The 23,287-nt window shown below is 49.2% G+C and overlaps 3 protein-coding genes across 23 annotated transcripts in view; 2 read left to right on the top strand and 1 right to left on the bottom strand.

The window, feature by feature from the left end:
- ARMC12 (armadillo repeat containing 12) overlaps positions 1-16,707 on the bottom strand; it is a 25,071-nt gene extending 8,364 nt beyond the window's left edge. Inside the window, exons 1-8 of one of the 15 annotated variants that reach the window (XM_081294384.1) lie at positions 15,868-16,707; positions 11,015-11,222; positions 10,784-10,934; positions 9,498-9,639; positions 8,790-8,915; positions 7,933-8,288; positions 7,130-7,275; positions 6,770-6,904 (exon numbers count right to left, since the gene is read on the bottom strand). In XM_081294384.1, coding sequence (XP_081150510.1) covers positions 6,770-6,904; positions 7,130-7,275; positions 7,933-8,288; positions 8,790-8,915; positions 9,498-9,628 — 894 coding nt within the window. In that variant the 5' untranslated portion in view covers positions 9,629-9,639; positions 10,784-10,934; positions 11,015-11,222; positions 15,868-16,707. Of the gene's footprint in view, positions 1-6,769; positions 6,905-7,129; positions 7,276-7,932; positions 8,289-8,789; positions 8,918-9,497; positions 9,640-10,783; positions 10,949-11,014; positions 11,223-12,081; positions 12,332-12,385; positions 12,507-15,867 lie in introns of those variants that run through there. The other 14 variants (XM_081294387.1, XM_081294382.1, XM_081294386.1 and 11 more) reach the window with 14 other exon arrangements.
- Positions 1-23,287, top strand: part of FKBP5 (FKBP prolyl isomerase 5) — a 230,794-nt gene that overhangs the window by 72,482 nt on the left and 135,025 nt on the right. The gene's annotated exons all lie outside the window — the stretch shown is intronic.
- On the top strand, positions 15,496-23,287 carry LOC308649071 (uncharacterized protein). Of its 7 annotated transcripts, XM_081294395.1 has the most exons (7): positions 15,697-15,845; positions 16,723-17,311; positions 17,833-18,009; positions 18,266-18,340; positions 18,466-18,560; positions 19,372-19,507; positions 22,330-23,276. In XM_081294395.1, the coding sequence occupies exons 3-6, from the start codon at positions 17,873-17,875 to the stop codon at positions 19,374-19,376; spliced, it is 312 nt and encodes a 103-aa protein (XP_081150521.1). In that variant the 5' UTR covers positions 15,697-15,845; positions 16,723-17,311; positions 17,833-17,872; the 3' UTR covers positions 19,377-19,507; positions 22,330-23,276. The 7 variants fall into 7 exon arrangements, 1 of the variants encoding a protein (XP_081150521.1); XR_014021976.1 differs by lacking the exon at positions 18,466-18,560 and having other exon boundaries at positions 22,330-23,286; XR_014021973.1 differs by lacking the exons at positions 15,697-15,845; positions 18,466-18,560 and adding an exon at positions 15,496-15,632 and having other exon boundaries at positions 17,833-18,340; positions 22,330-23,287.

Here is a 23,287-nt window from a genome sequence, read left to right as displayed (position 1 = left end):
TGCCAGGCGAGCGCGCTACCGCTTGAGCCACATCCCCAGCCCCTAATATTGAGTTTTGAGATGAGTCCTTTGTCGTCTATGTGGTTTGCCAATATTTTCTCCCAGTCTGCCATTTGTCTTTTCATCTATTTAATAGGTCTTTCACGGGGCTGGGGTCGTGGCTCAGCGGTAGAGTGCTTGTGGACCTGGGTTCGATCCTCAGCACCACATAAAAATAAATGAAATAAAACTATTGTGTCCAGCTAAAAAATAAATGTTAAAAAAAATAGGTCTTTCACAGAACCAATGTTTTTTATTTTAATGAAGTCTTGACTTGCCAATTTTTTCTCTTATGGATGGTGTTTTGGGTGTCATGGATTCTTTACCCCACTGAGGACCTGAAAGATTTCCTCCCTCTGAATTGCAACACCACCCCCATCCTTCCTTATCCCCTGCCCCCCCCCCTTTTAATTTCCCTCCACGGCACTTATCACAAGAAGCACTCTGTATCTGATGTGCCTGTTGGAATATAAGGACAGGGACCTTTCCTGTTCTGTTCACTGCTTTATCTCCAGCGCCTGCAGCAGTGGCTTGGCACAAAGTAAGGGCTCCGTAGACATTTGTTGAAAGAAGAAGAAGAAGAAGAGGAAGAGGAAGAGGAAGAGGAGGAGAGATCTTGGGTTCTGAGAAGCAAGAAGCTTGGATGGAGAGGGAGTACCAAAGACAGTAGCCCCGGGCACTGAGGCTGAGCCTTGGAGAGGGAATGAGAACCCTGAAACGGAAGCAAGAATTCCCTTTGCACCCTGCTCTTCCCTGCCCCACCGTCATTCTCCGCTGAGACCTGAAGGACAGGTAGGAGTTAGAAAGTCTGGGGGAAGCTTTCAGAAAGAGGGACCAGCAGGTGCAAGGGCCAGGGAGAGGGAAAGCATGGAGTCTATGGTGTAAATGGCTGGGGTGGGGACAAGGATGTGGAGCCCATCACCAATGGTGCACTTTGTGCTGAGAGCTTGGAGGAAGACCAAACGGGGGGGGGGGGGGGGAGCTGACTGGATACAACCCATCTGTATGTAGAGGGTGGTCTGACTGAGAGGATGAGGGACATTGGATGTGTTGGATTAGAGGGCCTTGGGGACATCTAAGTGGGCATGTCCAGTAGCAGCTGGCCACGAGGAAGCACTCAGGGAGCCCCCAGGCTGCAGGGCCCCAGGATAACACATCTAGATGGAAAATGAGACCAGGGAATAACTATTGTCACCTGCAGAGAGGAGAGGAGTCAGGTCTTCAGAACCCAGATGCCAGGGAAGGAGGGACAGGTCCTCACCGGCCCCAGGCTTGAGAGAAGCACAGCTCTTCTGCTGAACTGTGCTCTAGGTGTGGGGCCCCAAAACATCTGCTTTTCACCAGGTTTCCAGAGGATTCTAATGTGCTTTAGAATCACCACTTTAGGAAATAAAGAGACTGGGGGATGAAGGAGGGGCAGCCAGAAAGTGGAGACCTAATTTTTCCCCAAAAAATGTTTGATGCACATAATTAACAAGTGTGAAATCATCAAATGTTGATGAAATTATAACACAACCGGGATGCTTGGGTGGGGCTGGTGGAGGTGTACATTCATACAACCCTTCTGGAAAAGTTGGGCACACCTTCTATCCAAGCCCTTCCACTCCTGCATACACACTTAGGGAAATGCCCCCAGGGACACAAGGGAAGGGGACCAGCAGGCTCATGACAAGCATGGGTGCAAACACCTGGGAACAAATGCCTACCAATGGGCAAATAGTAGGGTATTCACAAAACAGAATACTACACAGCAGAGAAAAGGGAAACAAAGGACAGGACTATGGCTCTGTGGTAGAGGGCTTGACTGAGTTCAATCCCCAGCACTAAAAAAAAAAAGAGGAAACAGTTTCCCACTACCTAAAGAGGGAAATGAGGCTGCCCAATGAGGATAAATCTTTCAATGTTCATTGCAGACAAAACGTAAGAATACACACCATATACTTCCACAAACATAAAGCTCAACAACATCCCAAGCTGTTTTACCAATTTCTCTGCCTTGCCCTGTAGGCAGATATGCAGGGCTATGTGCATGTGTGATCAAACTATGAAGAAAATCCTGAAATTGATAAAATGCAGGGCAAGGCCAACGGGGGCTCAGCCAGGCAGGTGGGGGCAGGGAGGGGGGAGAGTGCCATGGTGGTCATGTTTTAACTCTTGGCCTAGGTCTGGGTTTTTTTTTTTTAATATTTATTTTTTAGTTTTAGGTGGACACAATATCTTTATTTTACATTTATGTGGTGCTGAGGATTGAACCCAGGGCCTCATGCATGCTAGGTGAGCACTCTACCACTGAGCCACAACCCCAGCCCCTGGTTTGCTTAGGGTTTGCTAAATTACTGAGGCTGGCCTTGAACTTGCAATCCTCCTGCCTCAGCCTCCTAAGCTTTGGGATTATAGGCATGTGCCACCACTCCTGATGCTATTATCATTCTTTCTACCTTATCCATAAATCTTTTTCCCCTTTTTTTAAAAAATTAAATTATTTATTTATTCTAATTTGTGATACATGATGGCAGAATGCAATTTATTTCATATTACACATATAGAGCATAATATTCAAGTCACTGATTGTATACAAAGTATTTTCACACCATCTGTGTCTTCATACGTATACTTAGGGTAATGATGTCTAACTCATTCCACCATCATTCCTACCCCCTATCCTCCTCCCTTCCCCTTCATTCCTTTTGCCTTATCTAAAGTTCCTCCATTCCTCCCATGCTCCCCAACATCCCCATTATGGATCAGCATCCTTATATATATTAAAAAAAAAATCGGCCTTTGGTTTTTTGGAATTGGCTAACTTCACTTAGCATGATATTCTCCAACTCCATCCATTTACCTGCAAATGCCATGATTTTATTCCTTTTAATGATGAGTAATATTCCACTGTGTATATATACCACATTTTCTTTATCCATTCATCTACTGAAGGACATCTAGGTTGGTTCCACAATTTCACTATTATAAATTGTGCTGCTATAAAACATTGATATGGCTGTTTTTAAGTCCTTTGGGTATAAACCGAGGAGTGGGACAGCTGGGTCAAATTCTCAGTTTTCCAAGAAATCTCCATACTGCTTTCCATATTGGCTGCACCACTTTGCAGTCCCACCAGCAATGTATGACTGTGGCTTTTTCCCCACATCCTCGCCAACACTTATTGTTGTTTGTATTCTTGAAAGCTGCCATTCTGACTGGAGTGAGATGAAATCTTACAGTAGTTTTGATTTGCATTTCTCTAATTGCTAGAGAATGTTGAACATTTTTTCAACATTTGTATGTGCTCTTCTGAGACTTCTGAACTGTGTTCAGTTCCTTGGCCCATTTATTGATTGGCCCATTTTTGGTGTTAAGGTTTTTGAGTGTTTTATATATCCTAGAGATTAGTGCTCTGATGAGTGAGGGGTTAAGATTTGCTTCCATTCTGTAGGCTCCCTATTCACCTCACTGATTGTTTCTTTTACTAAGAAGCTTTTTAGTTTGAATCCATCCCATTTATTGATTCTTGGTTTTAATTCTTATGCTTTAGGAGTCATATTAAGGAAGTTGGGGCCTAAACCCACATGATTTGGGCCTACTTTTTCTTCCATTAGGTACAAGGTCTCTGGTTTAATTCCTAGGTCCTTGATCCACTTTGAGTTGAGTTTTGTCCACGGTGAGAGATAGGGGTTTAATTTCATTTTGTTACAGGTAGATTTCTAGTTTTCCCAGCACCATTTGTTGAAGAGGCTATCTTTTCTCCAATGTACATTTTTGGAGCCTTTGTCTAATATAAGATAACTGTAGTTATGTGGGTTAGTCTCTGTATCCTCTATTCTGTACCATTGGTCTACAGGGCTATTTTGGTGCCCATACCATGTTGTTTTTGTTACTATTGCTCTGCAGTATAGTTTAAAGTCTGGAATAGTAATGTCACCAACTTCGCTCTTCTTGCTAAGGATTGCTTTGGCTATTCTGGGTCTCTTATTTTTCTAGATGAAACCAAGAATTATCAGGAATATACCTCAACATTGTAAAGGCTATCTATACTAAGCCCCAGGTCAACATCATTCTAAATGGAGAAAAACTGAAAGCATTCCCTCTAAAAACTGGAACAAGATAGGGATACCTTCTTGTACCACTTCTATTTAACACAGTTCTTGAAATTCTAGCAGAGCAATAGACAGATGAAAGAAATTAAAGGGATATGGATAGAAAAAGAAGAACTCAAATTATCACTATTTGCAGATGATATGATTTTATACCTAGAAGACACAAAACATTCCACCAGAAATCTCCTAGAACTAATAAATGAATTCAGCAAAGCAGCTGGATATAAAATCAACATCCATAAATCAAAGACATTTCTGTACATCAGTGAAAAATCCTCTGAAAGAGAAATTAGGAAAACCACCCCATTTACAATAGCCTCAAAAAAATAAGATACTTGGGAATAAACTTAATGAAGGGCTGGGGACACAGCTCAGTTGGTAGAGTGCTTGTCTTGCATGCACAAGGTCTTAGGTTCAATCCCCAGCACCATAAATAAATAAATAAACTTAACCAAAGAGGTGAAAGACCTCTACAATGAAAACTACAGCATGCTAAAAAAAGAAATAAAGAAAAACTTAGAAGATGGCAAGATCTACCTTGTTCTTGGATAGACAGAATTAATATTGTCCAAATGGCCATACTACCAAAAGCACTATACAGATTCAATGCAATCCCAATCAAAATCCCAATGACATTCCAGATAGAAACAGAAAAAGCAATCATGAAACCCATAAATCTTTATAAGTTTTAAATATTCAATTTAATTTATTTTTAATTTGAGAGAAAGAGAGAAAGAGACCTTTTGCTAGAGGGAGATTTGAAGATGAAAGGAAAGGAGTTTTTTATTTTACTTTTTTAAAATTTTTTTTTAGTTGTAGATGGACACAAATTTTTTAAAATTTATTTTTATGTGGTGCTGAGGATGGAACCCAGTGCCTCACACATGCTAGGTGAGTGCTCTACCACTAAGCCACCATGCCAGCTCTGGTTGTGCCTTTTAAGATGGGAAAGATTCAACAAGTGTTGGCGAGGATGTGGGGGAAAAGGCAACTCATACACTGTTTATGGGACTGCAAATTGGTACAGCCAATATGGAAAGCAGTATGGAGATTTCTTGGAAATCTGGAATGAAACCACAATTTGACTCAGCTATTCCTCTCCTCAGACTATACCCAAAGGACATAAAAATAGCATACTACAGGGACACAGCCACATCAATGTTTATAGCAGCACAATTCACAATAGCTAAACTGAGGAGCCAACCTAGATGTCCTTCAGTGGATGAATGGATAAAAAAAATGTGGTATATATACACAATGGAATTTTACTCAGCATTAAAAAAAGAACAAAATCATGGCATTTGCAGATAAATGGATGGCATTGGAGAAGATAATGCAAAGTGAAGTTAGCCAGTCCCAAAAAAAACAAATGCTGAAAGTCTTCTCTTATATAAGGAGGTTGACTCATAGTGGGGTAGGGAAGGGAAGCATGGGAGGATTAGATTAATTCTAGATAGGGAAGAGGGGTGGCAGGGAAAGGGAGGGGGCAGAGGATTAGCAAGGGTGGTGGAATGTGATAGACGTCATTATCCAAAGTACATGTATGAAGACACAAATTGGGTGTCAACATACTTTGTGTACAGAGATACGAAAAATTGTGGTAAAGTCTATTAAGAATTGTAATGCAAAAAAATTTTTAAATAAGTGTATATTTAAGTAAAATAAAAAAAGGATTAGAGTTCATCGCCTTGGCTTCTACCTCCGTGAGTCCTTCAGGATGGGGCTGGTCACCATAAAGAACAAACCAGCTTAGTCACCTGGGATTTCCAGCCCCACACTGGGTTCCAGGGTTGGAGGTTGAGTTCAACTGCCAATGGCCAGTGTTTAATCACAACCCCATAATGAACCTTCAGCAAAACTCCTAACGGAGAGCTTCCAGGATGCTGAATTTATGGTGGTGCTGGGGTGGAGGTAGGACCGCCCAGAGAGGACAAGGAGCTCCTCCCCACGCCTCAATCCTGCCTTATTTCTCTCATTTGGCTTTTCCAGAGTTATGCATTTTACAATAATGCTATTCCCAAGTTCTGCAAGTCATTTTAGCAAATTTTCAAGGATGAAAAGGGGATTGTGCAAAATTCCAAATTCATAGCCAAATTGCTGATCAGAAGTCAGGCTTATGTGAATGACTCCTTCATTTGTGGAGTCTGTGCTAATTTTGCATTAGTCAGAATTTAATGGAATTGTGGGATGCCCAGCTGGTGACTGGAGAATTGGCTGGAGTCACAGAATCTCAGGGGGCATTCTGCTATTTTGAGGTTCCGAGATACCACTAGTGCCTCTGTTTGGTTTCATCCTGAGATTGGAAGGCTTTCATAACCTGCTGGGAACATGACCACTTCTTCCTACTTATTTCTGGGTTACGAACTCAGATCCAAACAAACTTCTGGAACGTGACCATTTATCTCATGCCAATGAAAGAACCCGGCAACCATGAGCCTCTGCTGTATGCTATCTCACTACCTGCCCCTGGGCTCAGCTGGCTATCTTTTTAAAAATATTTATCTTTTAGTTGTAGTTGGACACAATGCCTTTATTTATTTGTTTATTTATTTTTGCACGGTGCTGAGGATGGAACCCAGAGCCTTGTGCATGCTCGGCGAGCACTCTACTGCTGAGCCACAACCCCAGCCCCTCACCTGGATTTTAAGCCTGAATTTCCGGATGCCAGAAAAAGCTTTAAGTGCATTCAGAGCTTGGATTTTGACACTGGTGTCCTTGTCTTCCAGCATGTCAGCCACCAACTTGATATCATCATTAGTACAAGCAGAGGCCTGGAGTGTGTGGGGAGAGACGGAAGAGGCAGGAGAAGCGGGTGTCCAGGGCCCACTGCCCACCCCCCCACCCCCGTGTCACCAAAGATCACCCTCCCAGCACACCCCTCCCACAATCATGTAGACACTGGTCCCAAGAGGCCCTCTGGCAGGTCAAAGGGCAGGGAGAGCATAACCCTAGCAGTCAGGTTGTGTAGGAGGGACCTCCTGCCTCCCTTTCCTCACCTCAGCCTCCAGCAAGTACACACAGCGAGTGATGCTGTGCAGGATCATGCTCCTGGTGTACTCATCGTGCTTGCACTCCAAAGAGTTGAGGAGTCTCCGGAGCTCACCTGAGTCCCGCCCATGGCGCTCTCGCTCGATAGCCAGGCCTAGACAGCCACCCAGCCCGGTTTAGGATGTGGAAGAATGGGGACACAGAGGAGAAGGACCTGGGGACAAAGCTGCCTTGCTTCTTTAGAAGAGCCTTCTTTCTATATGCAGGACTACCATGTACAGCTGAACAGGGAGTGTACTGCACAAGGGCACCCTACCTGATGCTGTACTGTCTATGTCATTATCTCACATATTTGTGTATGTACTACCTAATTTTTTGGCATGTGGCAGTAACAAGTAATGATTCATTGTAATCAACATATGGCAATGATATTCCAGCAGGTGGCAATTAAGGGATCTCACAGAAAGTGCCTCTTTTCTGACTCTGCACAAAAGTGCCATAGAGGCTGGTGGAAACTCTGGGCATGGAGGTGCCCCGATTTTCCCTTTCCTTAAAGCCTCAAGTTCCTAGACAAGAAAGGAATGGGGGGAGCTGCTGTTGTCAAGTTTCCAAGAAGTGTACGCCTGGAAGCCAAAGTGAATGTAGGATTTGGAGACCTGCCAGATTAGTCCTGGGGACACATCTTGGTGAGATCTGCTACCCAGAGTCCCTACACTAACATCTCTAGCAGGGCCTTGCCTAGGGTGCTACGGGGCTCCTGAGAAAGATGAAGAGAAGAAAGAGGAAGGAGAGAGGAACTTGAAGGAGTCACCTTTGGGCCTTTCTACAGGGGAGGCCTCAGAAGCAGGTGCCTCCTGGGGCGGAGCCCTCTCCCCAGGGACTGGACACTCACGGGCGATGCAGATGGGCGAATTGGAGCAGAGAGGTGGCTGGCATTTTAGGCCAGCCCTGATGGCCTTGTAGAGCAGGTAGATGGCTGTGGCACCTGTGGCCAGGCCCACTATACTTTTGCGGATGTCCAGTTGCCCCAGGTACTCGGGGATGCTCTTGCCCATATCTTTAGCGCTGCCTTGTACCCAGGTGGGAGCTATGCCCAAGGCACCTGGGAAAGGCCTTCCGGAACCAGAACTCTGGCAGGGCCAGGAACCAGGGTACCAGAATTGAAACCTAGGCAACAAAGGTAAATAGGGAGATGATGGGATGGAGGGTCTGAGTTGGGAAGTGGTGTGACCAGGGGTGCTTGAAACGAGAGAGAAGGTTCAGCTTTCAAGGCTGCAGAGAAGAAGCTGGAGACTCTGGGGCCAGTGGCGGGTAGAGCACTAAAGCTAGCACAGGTCAGGCCCTGGGTTCCATGCCCAGCATTGGAAAGGGAGGGAGGGAGAAAGAGAGGAGAAAGTAAAGGAAATTTTAAAAGGAAAGGAAAGGAAGAAAAAAGAAAGAAAAAGAAAAGCAAGGAGGCAGGGGCAGATGGGCATCTCCTTGTCTTGAGGGGAACCAGGTTGGAGGGGCCCGGCAGGTCGCTCCAGGGGCTGCCCTTTCCTCCACTAGAGGGCAGCAGACACCCATTTCTGGCTGAGGCCTTTGGGCATTTCTGGGAGTCTAGGGTGTGCCCATTGACCCCCTTCTTTTGCTTCCCTCCTGTCTTTGATCTTTCTAAGGTAGATCTACCCCTGGACCTTGGTGTGTTTCTTCAGACAGAGCTTCCTCAACCCTGGAAGGTGAAATGAAGTGGACATCTTATCAAGTTTTGCAGCCTTGGGTACAGCCGTCATTTTCCAGCTTCTGCACGTGGACCTGGAGTGTGAGGAAAGCTTGTGAGGACAACCATCTTTGCATCCCAGCACCCAGCATAGATTTCTGCACTTCATAGGTACCTGTCATGCCTCATCACTCTTTGAAAGTTTGGGGACAGAATAATGACAGAGAGTCTGGAAAGTGTGGTTCCAGGCCCATCTAACTTGAGTGACCCTGGAGGGGGAAGCAGCCATCCTTTCCTGGATCTGTTTCTGCACTTAAAACCCAAGGGGATCCCAGATCTTCCATTCTAAAACTCCAGGATTACAACGCGAGCAGATCTGTGCCTTTCAGCCATGAAACGGTGGTGGTGTGACCCCTGCTCCAGCCTCCCCACATAGGGGATGAGGCTTGAGACCTGTAGACAGAAAATTCTGCGACCCCAGAGGATGGGAGCCATCTTTACAGGCTTTGATCTCTACCACTAGATGGGCCATGTGCAAACAAATCCTTCTCTTCATCAGTCTCCCTACACCTTCTGGCCTCTCTCTGGTACAGAACAGGGAGATGACAAGCTCCCAGTTAGGGTCAGACCCAAAGCCAGTGTTGAGCATGGTTGTACCACAACAGGGTTTTACCCACCTCATCCCAGGAGAACTGGGGCAGAAGGCTCTGGGTCCTGGGCTGCAGCTGGATGGGAGGTGGGAGTGGGAAATAGCATTCTGAAGGATGCTGCAGCCGGCCAGGCGTGGCCACTCAGAACCTCTGCCCATCACACCCCAGGCTGCAGGCAGGAAACAGGCCACACTCCTAGGCAGTCATCTCTTCCTATCCTCTCTTTTATCCCCACCCTTCCTCTAGGGTCATTCCTAGCACTTCGCCCCAAGGTGGGTGACTACATGGACAGTCTGCAATGAGGGGTGGGTGAGCACAGGCTCACCGCTAGGGAACTACCCATCACACCCCATAATCTGCAGGCAGGAAATAGCTGCCTGATAGGCAACTGTCATTTCTGGTTCCAAGCCTCCCTTAGTGGATCTGAACAGATCCTTCAGAACAAGGTCCCTGCTCTGCTCACAGTTGCTGTCCCCTCAGTGCTATGGAGCTGATTCTGCAGCTCACACATCTGAAGCAGATTTGTCATCTGTTCTTTAAAGACCTCCCAAAAGGGTTCTTTCTTGGCTGTAACCTGATTCCCTCCTGCCATACTAAAGACCATTTCTTCTGGTTCTGCCCTCAAATGATTCAGAGGGAGCAGAGAGGCAGAGTCATACCCGGAGTGACATTTTCACTAGTCCCCAGTACAATGAAAAAAATAAAGACAGAGGAGCATCTATTAGTCAGTGTAAAGTCAATGACTCCTTTCTTGGGAATGAATGACTGGTAGATTTTTGTTATTGTTTTTTTTTTTTTTTTCAGGGATGGGGTTTTGCTATATGGCCTAGGCTGGTCTCAACTAACCTCAAGACGCCCTCCTGCCTCAAATCTCCTGAGTAGCTGTGACCATGGGTGCCCGGAAAGAGTGTCTGGTTTTGATTTTTTAGGGATAATTCATACATATTTTCTTTAATGAAATGGAGATAATAGATGGTAGATGGTTTTTAAATTTTTTTAAAAATTATTATTATCATTTTTAGTTGTTGAGGGACCTTTGTTTTATTTTATTTTATATGCGGTGCTGGGAATCAAACTCAGTGCTTCACAAATGCTAGGCAAGTGCTCTACCACTAAGCCACAATCCCAGCCCCCTTTTTTAAATTTTTAAAAAAAATTTTGTGTGTGTGTGTGTGTGTGTGTGTGTGGTACTGGGGGTTCAACCCAGGGGCACCTAACCACTGAGCCACATCCCCAACCCTTTTTTATATTTTATGTAGAAACAGGGTCTCGTTAAATTGCTGAGTCTGGCTTTGAACTTGAGATTCTCCTACCTCAGCCTCCTGAGTTGCTGGGATCAAAATCGTGGGCCACTGCACCAGGTGGTAGGTGTGTTTTAAATGTTCTTAGGAAATGTATTAAAAGCCGCAACTCCTTCTGGGAACTTGGCTTGGTTTATTTTCTTGTTTTGTTTTTCCATCACATCTAGAATGTCACATCTGGATTAGGTGGCCAGAAAGAAGTCTAAGAGTCAATATACACAGAGGCAGACATGAGCTCCTTACCTGCCTTCACCAAGAAAAAGACACAGGCTGCCTTGGCTTGCACCTCTGTGCCATTGCTACCAGCTCTTCACCTCCAGGGCCGATGTTCCCACGTGTTCAGTGCAGCTTCGTGTAGGGGATGGGAATGGGCTGTAGCCAGACTGCCATGGCTCCAAACCAATGCAGCCACAGAGGTAGCTCTGGGATCTTTGTGCCTCATTTTCCTGGCCTGTAAAACGGGACTAATCTGACCTACTTCATGGACTTGTTTGTGAGGATTAAGTAAAGTACTTGGAACACTGCCCTGCACACAGAGTTCAACCAATGTTGACTATAATAATTATGAGGTTTCACCTGGACAAAATGTTTGAGTGTGGTAAGGCCCACAGCAAGCCTAATGGCGTCCCGCCCTGAAAAAGTGCACTACTCGCCCCTTCAGCCTCTGCCACTCGCCCTGGTCGCAGTGGTCTTCTTAAGGCTGATCAATCTCAACTCATGAAAATTATTTAACTACCTTGAGCGACTTCCGGAGTCCTCTTTGAAGCCCACAAATCCCCAATTTAGAAGCAGTAGCCCCCAGTCCATTCCCCTAACCACTTTGTTCCTAAGCCATCCACCCCTAAGGCCACTGCCTCATGCTCTTCACCATGCTCTTGCAATCCTCCTAAACTATAATGCTCCAGGTGCTATGGGGGGGGGGGGGGCTATTAGGAAAGTCAGTCCTAGGTCATTACCGAGGGTGACCTTTTTACCTTGTGGAGAACCAGCACTTGTGCACTTAAAAGACAAGAGAAGATTGGTCTGCTCCACACTCCAAGGAAAAACCCTTTGGAGTCCGATTGCCATGGGTTCAAATCCCAGCTGTGTGGGATTTGGACGTATCCCATCATCTGAGTCTTAGTTTCCTCCTCTAGAGGAATTTACTACCGGGAAGAGCTGCCATCGGGGACCGACCGAGAGAACGTGCGGCTCCTCTCCGTGCACAGGCGACGCTCAATACGCCCAGCTTCCTGGCACAAGGTTGGGGGCGCCCGTGCCCTTCCTGGATGCCACTCTCCGAGACCATCCCCTCCCCAGCTAAAGCTTACCCCGGCCCAGGAACTAGAGTCGTGGAACTCCGGCAAAGGCATGGAGACCCCGGAGAAATCGGCAAAAGCAGCGGGTGGGGGCGGCGCCCCCGGAGGAGGAGGACCGGGTGGGGGCGGAGGCCGCGCCTCCACCACCCGGGCCTCCCCCCGACCTCGCTCTCCCTCCCCCGACTCCCTCCTCCCCCGAGCGCATCCGGCAGCGGGCACAGGATGTTCTTTCGCTCCCGTCCTCCCCCCTCCCCGCCCCCGCTCTCACTTTCTCTCCGCTCCCCTCCTCCACTCCCGCCGCGCCCGGCGCCGGCACCTTGCTTAACTCCTTCTCTCCCGGGCTCTGGGGCGTCCGCGCGCCGGGTAGCAGTCCGACCTTCCCGCCCGCCCCGTTGCAGGCCCAGCAACGCTGAGCTGAGCGCCTGGCCCCTCCTTCAGGCTCCTCTGGCCAGTCCTGGGTGAAAGGTGGAAAGGCCTCCAAGGACAGGGGCCGGCACTCCCTGGAATCCCCTGGAGCTCGCCAGGTTTAGGTGGGGTGCGCGCCCCGAGCTAGCGGCGCGTCGGAAGGGACCGCGGAGTGGGAGTGGGCGTAGTCAGCTGGGGCCGGGCGCGGGCTGAGAGGGTCTAAGGACTCTAATAACCCCATCCTCCCCAAAGGAACCGCCAAGCAGCGACCGAGGGTGGCAGAAGAGGATGGAGAGAGGCCACGCCCCTCGAGTTACGTCACTGCTTCCTAGGCAACCGGGACAGACTAGAGGAGGGCAGGCCTCAGGGAATCTAGGCTTTGGGACTGGGCGGGGTTGTGGGGAGAGGTGGGGGCGCGGCAGGGGCGGGCTTTTCAATCTTTGCAGCTTCGCTCGTTGTTGTCGAATAAACTAAGTGAGGCACAGCTATGTTTCCCCCCCTCTCTTTCGTTCAACAAACATGCTAGGTGCGATGCTTAAGCACTGGGATATTGCACTCCATCCGAAGCCTGCCCTCACCGATTATGGTGGCCGTGCATCCCAGGCTGTGTCCCTGGAACCAGTGTAATTATTAATAATGTCCCTTTTTACGTGTAAAGTATCCAGGAATGGGTAAGGGTTAAGGAAGACTTGGTCCCCTAATTAAGGGAAAGTTTCAACCATGCAGAGAAAGAAGGAAGACAAACTTTTGTATGCTCACCATCCAACAATCACTTTCCTGGCATTTTATAATCTCTGTGAGTTTTGTCCCTCATTCTACAGGGCAGGCATCCCTCGTGCCTTTTACAGATGAAGAAACTGACTCAGAGAGGTCTTACTCAAGGCCCAACAACTCTATGTGAATCTGAGTGCCCTACCTCCTGCTTCTTTCTTAAAATAAACAGATCATATACAATAAACAAAAAGATACTTATCCTTTTCATGAAGGAGTTTATAACATTTGGAGGAAAGGGCTGAAAATATTACAGGACAGAATTAAACAATAAAATATAGAAGACTGCTCATAAGGCTCAGAGGAAAGTTGAAGTTGATGACAAACCAATCAAAATGGTGTGGATACTATCAGAGACTTCCTGTGGGAGATGGATTTTGAGTTGCATCCATAGGTGGAATCACTAGAGGTGTGTATGAGATGTGGTTCCAAGAAACAGAAAGACTATGAGAATCAGAGCAGGGACCCAGAGTGAAGTGGGCTAGAATCTCTCAATGGCAAGATCTCTCTGTAAACCCCAAACCCTTTGGTGTTTACTTCTGTGTTCTGCCTTCTGCTCTCTCTGTAGCCTTGTCTCTTATGGGAGCAGATCTCCCAGCTGGCAGCTGCGCCCATTTTACTTTAAACCCAAGGTCTCTACATTTGGTATTTGGCACAAATTCCCTGATGTGACTTTGGATATCAGCTTCTCCCTTTCAGATCCCCCTCTGAAGATTTGGGGGAAATGAACCTGAGTTTGCCTCAGGAAGCCAATAAGCTTGCTGAGAATGGGGAGATGGAGTCAGGAGAGAGAGGTAGAGGGATGAGAAGGTGGTACGAATAAATGAATTGGACAATTAAAAAATATTTGCTGCCCTCTCACTGTGCAGCAGGCACTGTGCTAGGTAGATTCCACTTCAGTGATCTGGAAAGGCCATGAATGAATCTGAACACATACAGATCACATAGCAGCTGGCACACCCAGTATGCTTGGCTGAGACGTCTACGCTGATAACAGATATGACAAATGGTGTTTGAGAAAGATTATTCCAGCAGGGTGTGTAGGAGTAAGAAACAACCTGGATCAGAAAGACTGCAGCACTTTGGATCAAAGGTGATATCTATAGGGCTGGAGAGGAAGGAGTGAATGAGAAAGGTAATGACTAAACGATGCATTTTAAAATAACAGCAACAAAAAGAAGAAAGCAGAATCTGATAACAGATCAGCCATAGGATGGTGAAGGAGAGAAAGCAGTTAAACATCAACCCACCTTCACAATGATTTGGGGGGACTAGGAGTGTCCCAAGGGACAATGGGAGGAGTTGGTGCAAGGGGCATGAGTGAGTTTAGTCACTTCTAGGCCATATTAAGGCAAGTGACCCATATATGACTGGATTTGGAGATGGGAAAATCCAGAAGGGGAGTGGGACTGGGGCAGTGTCCCAGTCCTGGCTTCAGAGCAATCACTGACCTGGGATGCCATGGACAGATTCATGCATCGAGTTGCATCAAGTTGAAGTTTGGAATAGATGACAGCAAAGCTGCCTCCCTTCTAGGGGGGTTGGTGAGTGCTGGCTGGGTGACAGCATGTGTGGGAAGTGTGTTGTATGTGTTGGAAGGTGGTCCATATGGCCCAGGACCATGTTGGCATCCATCTGTTAATTTTTGGCTAAAGAACTAGCCAGTGATTCCATCAGATGGGCCTGGGGGCACGAGGCCCAGGTGAGGCACTTCTGCAGCTTAGGGTCCCTCCCCTAACCCCACCCTCAAAGGCCCTGGAGCCCAGGCCTGTAGTGCCTGCCAAGGTCTTTCCTGGAACCCAGCAGAGGACAGAGCCCCTCCCTGCCTGCCCTGGCACTCTCCAGGAACAGGGTGTCCCTCTAGGCACCTTACAGACACCCCAGGAGGCTGGAGCTGAGACAGCCCCCCTTTCCAAGAGCCTTTGCCCTGGGATGCTGCCATTCTCCCAATGTCCCCACCAGGCCAGAAGAGACAGCAGGCAGGCACAGGGGAAGAAGGAAGAATTTTTTGGCTTCCTGGGTCTTTGCTGTGGCTTCAGATGGGAGGGTGGGGATGGCAGAAAAGCAGAGTCACAGGCTTCAGAGCATCACACCACCTGCTTCTCCCTCCCTCCTAGGAGGAAACCTTCAGGGGCCTAGTGGTTTTGAGGGGAGGGGACAGGAAGAGACTCTGAACTCTGGGTCAACTGAGGACAAAGAGCGCTTGCCCTATATCTTATTTCTTCTAGGATTCTCTTCCTCTGCTTCCTACCCACCATCACCCCAGAACAAACTCATATCTCTGTCTACAACTAAGGGAAACGGGACACGTACCCAACGGGACGTTTATCAGCCGCTGTGTGCCGAGCCACACCTGTCGGATGCGGAGAGGAGAGAGCCCCTCCCAGGTGGATAGACCCTGCGGTGCTCGGGCGGGGCACTGGGAGACGCTGTCCTGGCGGGGCGAGAAGGCAGAGGGCAGCGCAAACGGGCCACGTGGAGGCCGGCCGCGGGGGGCTGGGGCGCGCGGCGGGGAGCAGGGGGTGCGCTCGCCACTCCCGCTCGCGGGAGCCGCCGGGTGTCGCGGCCGCTGACCGCAGGCTGCAGGAGCGGTTGATCTGGTGAGCGAGCACACCCACTTACCCAGCTGCTGAGTCAGGCTGTTCTCGCTCGCGCTCGCCCGCCCGCCCGCCGGCTCGGGACATTGTGTTCCAGCCCCGGCGCGCTGGCAGCGGGCCCAGGCGCTCACACCAGCCTCCTCGCCTTGTTTGTGCTCGCGGCTTACGCTCGGCGCGCAGTCCCGCCGCAGTCACAGCCTCCCGGCCGTGGCGGCCCTGGGAGCGCGCGCTGGGGCCGGGGCTGGCGCGCAACCTCTGGGATGTGCGCCCCCGCCGGGTGGGCCCCGCAGCCCCGCGCACTCACCAGCCCCAGAGCACCCAGACATCTCCATGCCCAACTGCCCCGCGGGTCGGATGCCTAGGCTTGTGAGGGCTCTAGGTTAGCATAGTCGGGGGGCAGGTGTTGGAAAGTCCACCGGAGAGGGGCCCCCGGAGCTGCCTCCCGTGCCCCCCAAGCGCTCGGTCCAGCAGTCTGGAGGACAGCTGGGAGCACGCCAGCCCCAGGCTTGTCAGACCTGGGATGCAGTCACGTGACAACGGAAGCCCGTGTTGAGGGGGCCAATTCAAGCGATCCCCAGGAAGAGCCTCCCCTTCCCTCGCCCACACTTCCCTGATCCTCCACACAAGCCGGGAGCACGGAGAGTCCTGGGGTTCCCAGCACTGGCAAACCAAGCCTGGCCCTTTGGGACAGCTTGGGAACTCCCTGGCAGGGCTCTGGGAGTCGGGAGAGCCCAGACCCTATAGGGTGGGAATGGTGGAGGAATGGCAGGGATTAGCACGAAGACCCCAAACTGGTCCTGAAGCCTGACCCTTCTGTTTGTCCAGTTCCAAATCCTGGTTTATTCAGAACCGGGATTTCTCCTTACTCATGTTTCTGCAGAAAGACAACTGAGTGCTGACTGCTGGTCCAGAAGATTCCACTCCCTCCGAACTGACGAGGGGACAAAGGATTTATATGCTGTGCACCTACCTGAGGAAAGTTCTATGTTGGGTCCTGCTAAGGATGTCATGAAAAGTTTGACACAATTCCTAAAATCCTTTATTCTTCCTCCTTCCTACATCCACATTTGCTGTGCCATGTCCCTGACAGGAGTGCTTGTCTTCCGTGTCTTTCAGCTCATAGGGGCCACCAACCAAATCTGAATCCTCTCTCTCCCCCAAGCCAAACACACTTGGTTTGTACCTTTCCCACGGCATGGCCAGCGGCCTGTCTCCTGTTCTAGTGATCTGTTTACTAATCCTGTTCTAACCAGATTAGAAAGTCCTTGAGACAGAAACTAAATCTGGTTCTTTGAAGCCTCCCCCATCCCCCCAACTCATCCTTCGCAGGCCCTGCCTGGCACGGGAGGTGGTGTTCAATAAATACTGGGTGTATTGAAATGATTTCCTGCCCTTGGGCAGTTTGTAGGCCAGTTGAAGAGACAAACACCCGGTGTGTGAGGTTAAATAATAACTGAAGCCAGCAGGTGGTAAGTACCAAATGTGCATAACAGATAAAGGGACTCAAAGCAAGAAGATAGTGATATGGGAGAAAGTTCCTAAGAGGCTCTAGATCTTGAGCCCTGAGAGTGTGTGTGTGTGTGTGTGTGTGTGTGTGTGTGTGTAGGAGGAGGAGAGGGGAGGGTGGAGTGGAGGTGACTCATTCTGGTTGACATCACCACAAAACAGTCTTCAAGCTAGGCACTTTACATGCATTATCTTTCAAATTTAAGGATGGGGGAGGGGTTTGGGAGGGTTGTAAGGGATAGTGCCCAATCCTGGCCTGCCCAGAGCCAGTGAAAGTGTAGGAGCAACCTTGAATGTGGGCTCCCCGCCTTCAGTCCCTGGGCACTGCCTGTTCCCTGGCCTGCCACTCCTACATACTACACCCAAGAGCACCCGGCACTGCCCAGTTCTGGATGGATGCACTCTGGTCCTGTCCTGGTGAACAAATGGCTGTGTGACCTTGGGTAAGGCACTTCCTCACCTGTCATCTGTCCCTCCTTTGCAGCCCTTAACAGGCTGTGGCTTTGTGAGTCAGTGTCCAAGTGATGCTTGCCACCTCCCCTGATGTTACCTGGGCTGCTGTGGTGCCTGCCCTCCTGCCGCCACCACGCACACATACTTTGCTCCCTCCCAGTCTGGAGCTGCTGAGAGGAACACTGGGTACAGAGTGTGAGAAGGGATGGTAGGTTTCCTGTGGTTGCAAAAGGAACAGCGGGACTTTCCCTGCTGTACCCAGGCTGTGGGAGAAGTGGGGGAGGAGGAGGAGGCAGGGCCAACCTCCAAGGAACTTCTACTCTCTTCCCTCCCCTCCTCAGTGCTCCCAGCTCTCAAAAAGGCTGGTACAGTTTGTTACACTGGGGCCGGAATGTACCGTGTGTTTCATATGGCCTCTGTCCAGTCCTACACTGGTCACTTTATGTTTACACTTCCTTCTCCAGCTGGGGCATCCTGCTGTCCATCAACCCTGCTCTCATCTGCCCACCTCCCCTGAGTTACCCACCAAGGATCACAAAGTGAGTCTCCTGCCCCCACGGTTCATGGGGGGATGGGAAGTTAGGATGCAGAAAGAACCTTGCAGAGGGGAAGTCGGACTCCAGAAGGGCAAAGCCCCAGTTTCCTTTTCTTTCTCCCACTACAGGAGTCTCTCTGGGGTGGGTCCTCTTCTCCTTGCCACCCTAGTTTCCCTGGCACTTCAGCAATATTCCTGGGTCCAGCTGGATGTGTCTATATCAGGTGCCTCCCCAAACCTGGTAATCACTGAATCTCCCCCACCAGTCAAGAGAACACAGGGGCAGAGAGGAGGCCTGGCACTGGCCAGGAATATCCTACCCTCTTACCTCCAGGAGTCACATATTCCTAAAATAAATTGCAATTTTTTTCTTTTCTTCTCTTTTTTGAGACTGGAGTCAAGCCATGTTGCTCAGGCTGGTCCTCCACCTTCTGGACAATAGCAATCCTCCTGCTTTAGTCTTTCAAATAGCTGGGACACCACTACACCCTGTAACAGAATGGAATTTGACACTAGGGGATTTCTTTCTCTTCCTTTTTTTTTTTTTTTGGTACTGGGGATTGAACCCAGAAGTGCATTACTATGGAACTACATCTTTGGCCCTTTTTGCCCCCCCCTCCCTTTTTTTTTTTTTTTTTTTTGTGTGTGTGTGTGTCTGTGTTTGTGTGGTGGTAGGGATTGAACCCAGGGCCTTGTGAATTCAAAGCAAGCACTCTAGCAACTGAGCTATATCCCCAGCCCATCTTTAGCCCTTTTTAATTTTTATTTTGAGATAAGATCTCACTAAGTTGTTTAGGGCCTCCCTAATTTGTTGAGGCTGGCCTCAAACTTGTGATCCTCCACCCTCACCCTTCCAAGTCACTAGGATTACAGGTGTACACCATGGTACCTGGTGACACTTGGTGATTTCTTACTGATTTTCTGAGTTGTGATCAGTTTGTCTCTTCAAAGTGGCTTAGATATTCAGAGATAATACAGTTTTGATTTGGCCTTCCTCTTAGAGAAATAATGTGATATTATTCACCCATTTGACAGCCTGAAACCTGGAGGCTAGCAAGACCCTGGAATACACTCTCAGCAGTGGAGTTGGATGGTCAGGATTGCTCTTCATGGGCTCAGCTTGATTCTTGGCCAGCTGGCCTGCCTGCTGCCCCTCACCTTCTACCCAGAGGTAAACTGTCTGGTTGTATTGATTTAGCACTGAGATCCAAAAACCAGAAACTGAGACTGGATCCCAGGCTGTGAAGTCAGCTCTGTCGGTGGTAATGAGGCACACTTACATGACCTTTCTTGGGACTTAAAATGGCCGAGTTTGGGGATAATCAACCTGATGTCAATCCCCGCCATTTGTATTAGATTGTGTATTAGACTTTTCATTTCCCTGTCCTAACTCAGGGTGAGCCTAGTGTTCCTCTAAAGTAAGGAAACTAGCACCCCACTCTCTTGCTGGGAAAACTGGGTTCAGAGCAGCTAGGGTGCTCACCCAAGGGCAAGAAACTAGGTTTGTGATTGCTGTCTGGGTGCTTTGCTTCCCGCCACAGGGCCTCTTCTGAGTTGGGAGAGGAATAATTTCCCAAGATGTCCTGAAGCTGACTGGCCTTTTGCCCAGCTCTATCACCAAGGAGGGGACCATAGCACCCCACTGCCCATGCCACCATCCTCTACCCTGGGGCTGACACCAGACATCCTGTATTTGGTCAGCCTGTCCTGAGCACTGGCTTCCGGTCCTCAATTGCTTTCCTGGGCACACTGTGTCCTCTCTGAGCTGCTGCTTCTTCCTCTGAGTACTTCTTCCTCTTTTATTCTTCCTCCTTTCTCTGAATTCTGTTTACATGCCTCCATCCAACTGTGTTTACTTTTATTTTTGCTTTTTGTATCTCTAGTCTCCTGAGAAGTTTCCCAAGGTCTCTTCCTCTTCGTTCCTCTGCCACCATCTTGTTTCCCAGGAAGTAATTTCCATTCGTACTCCACCCCCAACACCACACCTTGCCCCAAACTATTGCTAGCATCAGATTGTTCAGGATCATGTATTCAGTAGGCACTTATCGAGTATCTACTGTGTGCCTCAGGAATTTTGTTCATGCCCTAGGACCCAAAGTTCAAAAGCTATGCCAGTGCATTTAATTAAGCACCTACTGTGTTTGTGCAGTGGGCATTGTGCTTTAACCTAAAGACTTAAAAACTGGTTGCTGCATTCAAGACCCCTGGACTACTTGGGAAAATGCATAAAAACAGATTTTGTAGGGTTGGGGTTGTGGCCCAATGGTAGTGCGCTTACCTAGCATGTGTGAGGCACTGGGTTTGATTCTCAGCACCATATATAAATTAGTAAAATAAAGGTCCATTGACAACTAAAAAAATAATAATAATAAAAAAAAACTTTTGATTTGGGGAATGTTTTGGGAAGTTGGGGACCAGTGTGAAAGGCTCCTGTGAGTAGAAGAGTCTTCTTCGTGTCTGAGGGGAGCTAGCCAGGCAGAGCAAGGGTGCACAGTGTTCCAGGTAGCAGGAACAGTGTGTATAAAGGCACACAGGCGTGAAGCAGCCCCATGTTCTCCGGCGGGCACTCAGAATTGTTTGGTCTGGCTGGACATGGAGTGCAGGTTGGGAGCCCAGGGAGATGAGGCCAGAGGCAGGCAGGCCCAGATGGTGCAGTACCTCGTGTTCCAGCAAAAGGATTGACCTTTATCCTGAAGCAGCCGGAAGCCCAGGCAGCCTCATGGCTCCCTGCAGCCGGGGAGCTCCAGGGCTGGGTGTGGGCCAGACCCAAAGTGTTCTCCGAGCCTCCATTAATGCACATTTTATTGCCCTTTGGCTTTGAAAAGCCTGTGGGAGAGTCACTTAAATATACTGCTATTTCCAAAGCACAGTTATTCATTCATTCATAAATGTTTAGCAGGCTCTGATGCCTGCCAGGTGCTGCTCCGAGAACCAGGACTGGTCAGTAAGCCCCACAAAGTCCCATCTCTCAAGAAACTTGCATCCTCAGTAGCTGGGGGCAGGGGACAGGCCATAAATAAACAAGTGAAACAAATTATTAAGATAATTTCAGATCACGATAAATGCAAAGGAGAAAAATCAAATAGTGATGCCCCCAGAGAAGCTAGGTCTCCTAGGTGGTAGAGAAGGTTGCCCTGAGGAAAGCCATGTTTGAGCTCAGACTTAGAGGACACAAAACAAGCCTTCCTGTGAACATCTGAAGGCAGAGGGTTCCAGGTACAGGAAAATCACTTGCAAGACATGTGCCCCAAGGCATGAAGGAGCTTGGGGGTTTTTCAGGTTTAGAAAAAATGGCTGGGTCAAATCTGTCAGTTCCCAGCAATGCTATGCAAGGATTATCAGATCCATTTTAGAGAGATGGAAACTGAGGCTCAAAATGGTAAAGTTCCTTGGCCCAAATCACAACTGATAGTACAAATTTTTACTCCAAAGCCACTGCTCTTTTTTTCCTACCAAATTTCGAGTTCAGCAACCTTGTGTCCCAAATTATCCAGGAAGTTCCAGTTTCTAAAATCCTTTCTCATTTTCCCCTGGACAGTCATCTTGGACATTCTCTCTGTTCCAAACCATGACCTTGAACCCTGTCTTTGTCATGCACTACCAATGCAAGCACAGACTACCGCTTCACCCTTGTAAGCCTCAGTTTTCTCATCTGTAAATGGGGAAAGCAACAGTTTCCATATCATCTTCTGGCTGGGAGGTGAAAGGACATCATTGGTGTGAGGCCGAATGCTGGGAACACTGGTGCACCATCCAATTAGTAGTGCTTCTTGTGACTTTGGAAAATGGAGGCCAACTGCAGAATGGTCCTGCCCTCAGGAAGCTGGGGACCCAAGACCTGGACAGAGAGAGAAAGAACTATTGTGGGGCCTCTGAGTTGGGAGACCGGGGGAGAGTGGTGGAGGAGAGGGCAGCCACAATGGCCTCTTCCTTTCCCCTCACTTGCCTCTGCTGGGATCCCACACTGACACATCTTGTACTTCCCGTTTCCAGGGAAATTCCTCACCCGCTGGACCACACCCGCTCTTGAGGACCTCCCGAGCTCTCTGGGCAGAGCGGAAGCCAGACAGAGACCGGACTCCAAGGCGACAATCCCAGCCCTGTGTGTGCCAGGAGCCCCCAGGGGCAGGGGCCCATGCTGCAGGAGGTTAGCTGCCCCCCAACACTCAGGAGCCTGGAGTGGGCTGCAGGGACAGAGCGCTTCTCAAACGAGGAGAAGGAGGAGGAGGAGCCCCCGTGGAGTACGTGACTCCTGCCCCTCTGGCTGCACGCTCCAGTTACCAGGACAGAGACCCCTCCCCACGCGTCCCCAGCCTTCCCCTGCTTCCTGCTCTGGCTGCTGGGAGGCCCTGTCACTACACATGCGCGAGCACGCACTCCGACACACGCGCCCCTCCCAGGCACCCCTGAGAGGACCAGCTGCAGCTGGGGGGTGCACTGAGTGCTGCCAGGTCCTCAGATCCACAGCCTCCCCCCATCCTCGCCCCCTACTGCTGAGCTGCTTGGAGGTTTAAAGCAAAACATGACTGTCTTTCCTGCTGCTCAGTGGCAGCCTGAGGGTTATTTTTAGCAGGGATGCGAGGAAGGCACATTTCTCCTTGACTGTCACCAGGGACAACCCTCACCCCCCAGCCAAGACTCGCCTGGGGAGGCAGGTTCGGAAACCCCCCTCCCAGGAAGGGGAAACTGGTGGGTTTTCTGTTCTTTCAATTCATCAGGCCTCTGAAGTCAAGCTAGGGGCTGCTCTGATGGGAAATTCTAGGTTCCAAAGCCCATGGTTTCCCCCGCCATCCCTGGTCTCTGTGTCGCTACAAATTTGAGGAGCAAGAGGTACGTAGTGTCTAAAGGCAGGTCGCCCAGGCTGCGGGTGTTGGGGTCCTGGGGCAGCCGGTGGTTACAGCCAGGCACTATAGATTGCATGCAGTGCCCGGCTTGTGGGGGAGGGATTCTC

Source organism: Spermophilus citellus (assembly GCF_964194105.1).
Source record: "Spermophilus citellus genome assembly, chromosome: 5".
NCBI classification, from domain to species: Eukaryota; Metazoa; Chordata; class Mammalia; order Rodentia; family Sciuridae; genus Spermophilus; species Spermophilus citellus.
Note: the sequence above shows the minus strand (reverse complement) of the source record. Positions and strands in the feature narration are given on the sequence as shown.

Bases quoted from the DNA above. Each gene is read 5' to 3' on its own strand.
- LOC308649071 (XM_081294395.1), top strand. From the start codon at position 17,873: ATGCTTGCCACCTCCCCTGATGTTACCTGGGCTGCTGTGGTGCCTGCC. The intron at 18,010-18,265 runs GTAGGTTTCCTG...TTCCTTCTCCAG, and splicing joins ACAGAGTGTGAGAAGGGATG to CTGGGGCATCCTGCTGTCCA. The intron at 18,341-18,465 runs GTGAGTCTCCTG...CTCCCACTACAG, and splicing joins TACCCACCAAGGATCACAAA to GAGTCTCTCTGGGGTGGGTC.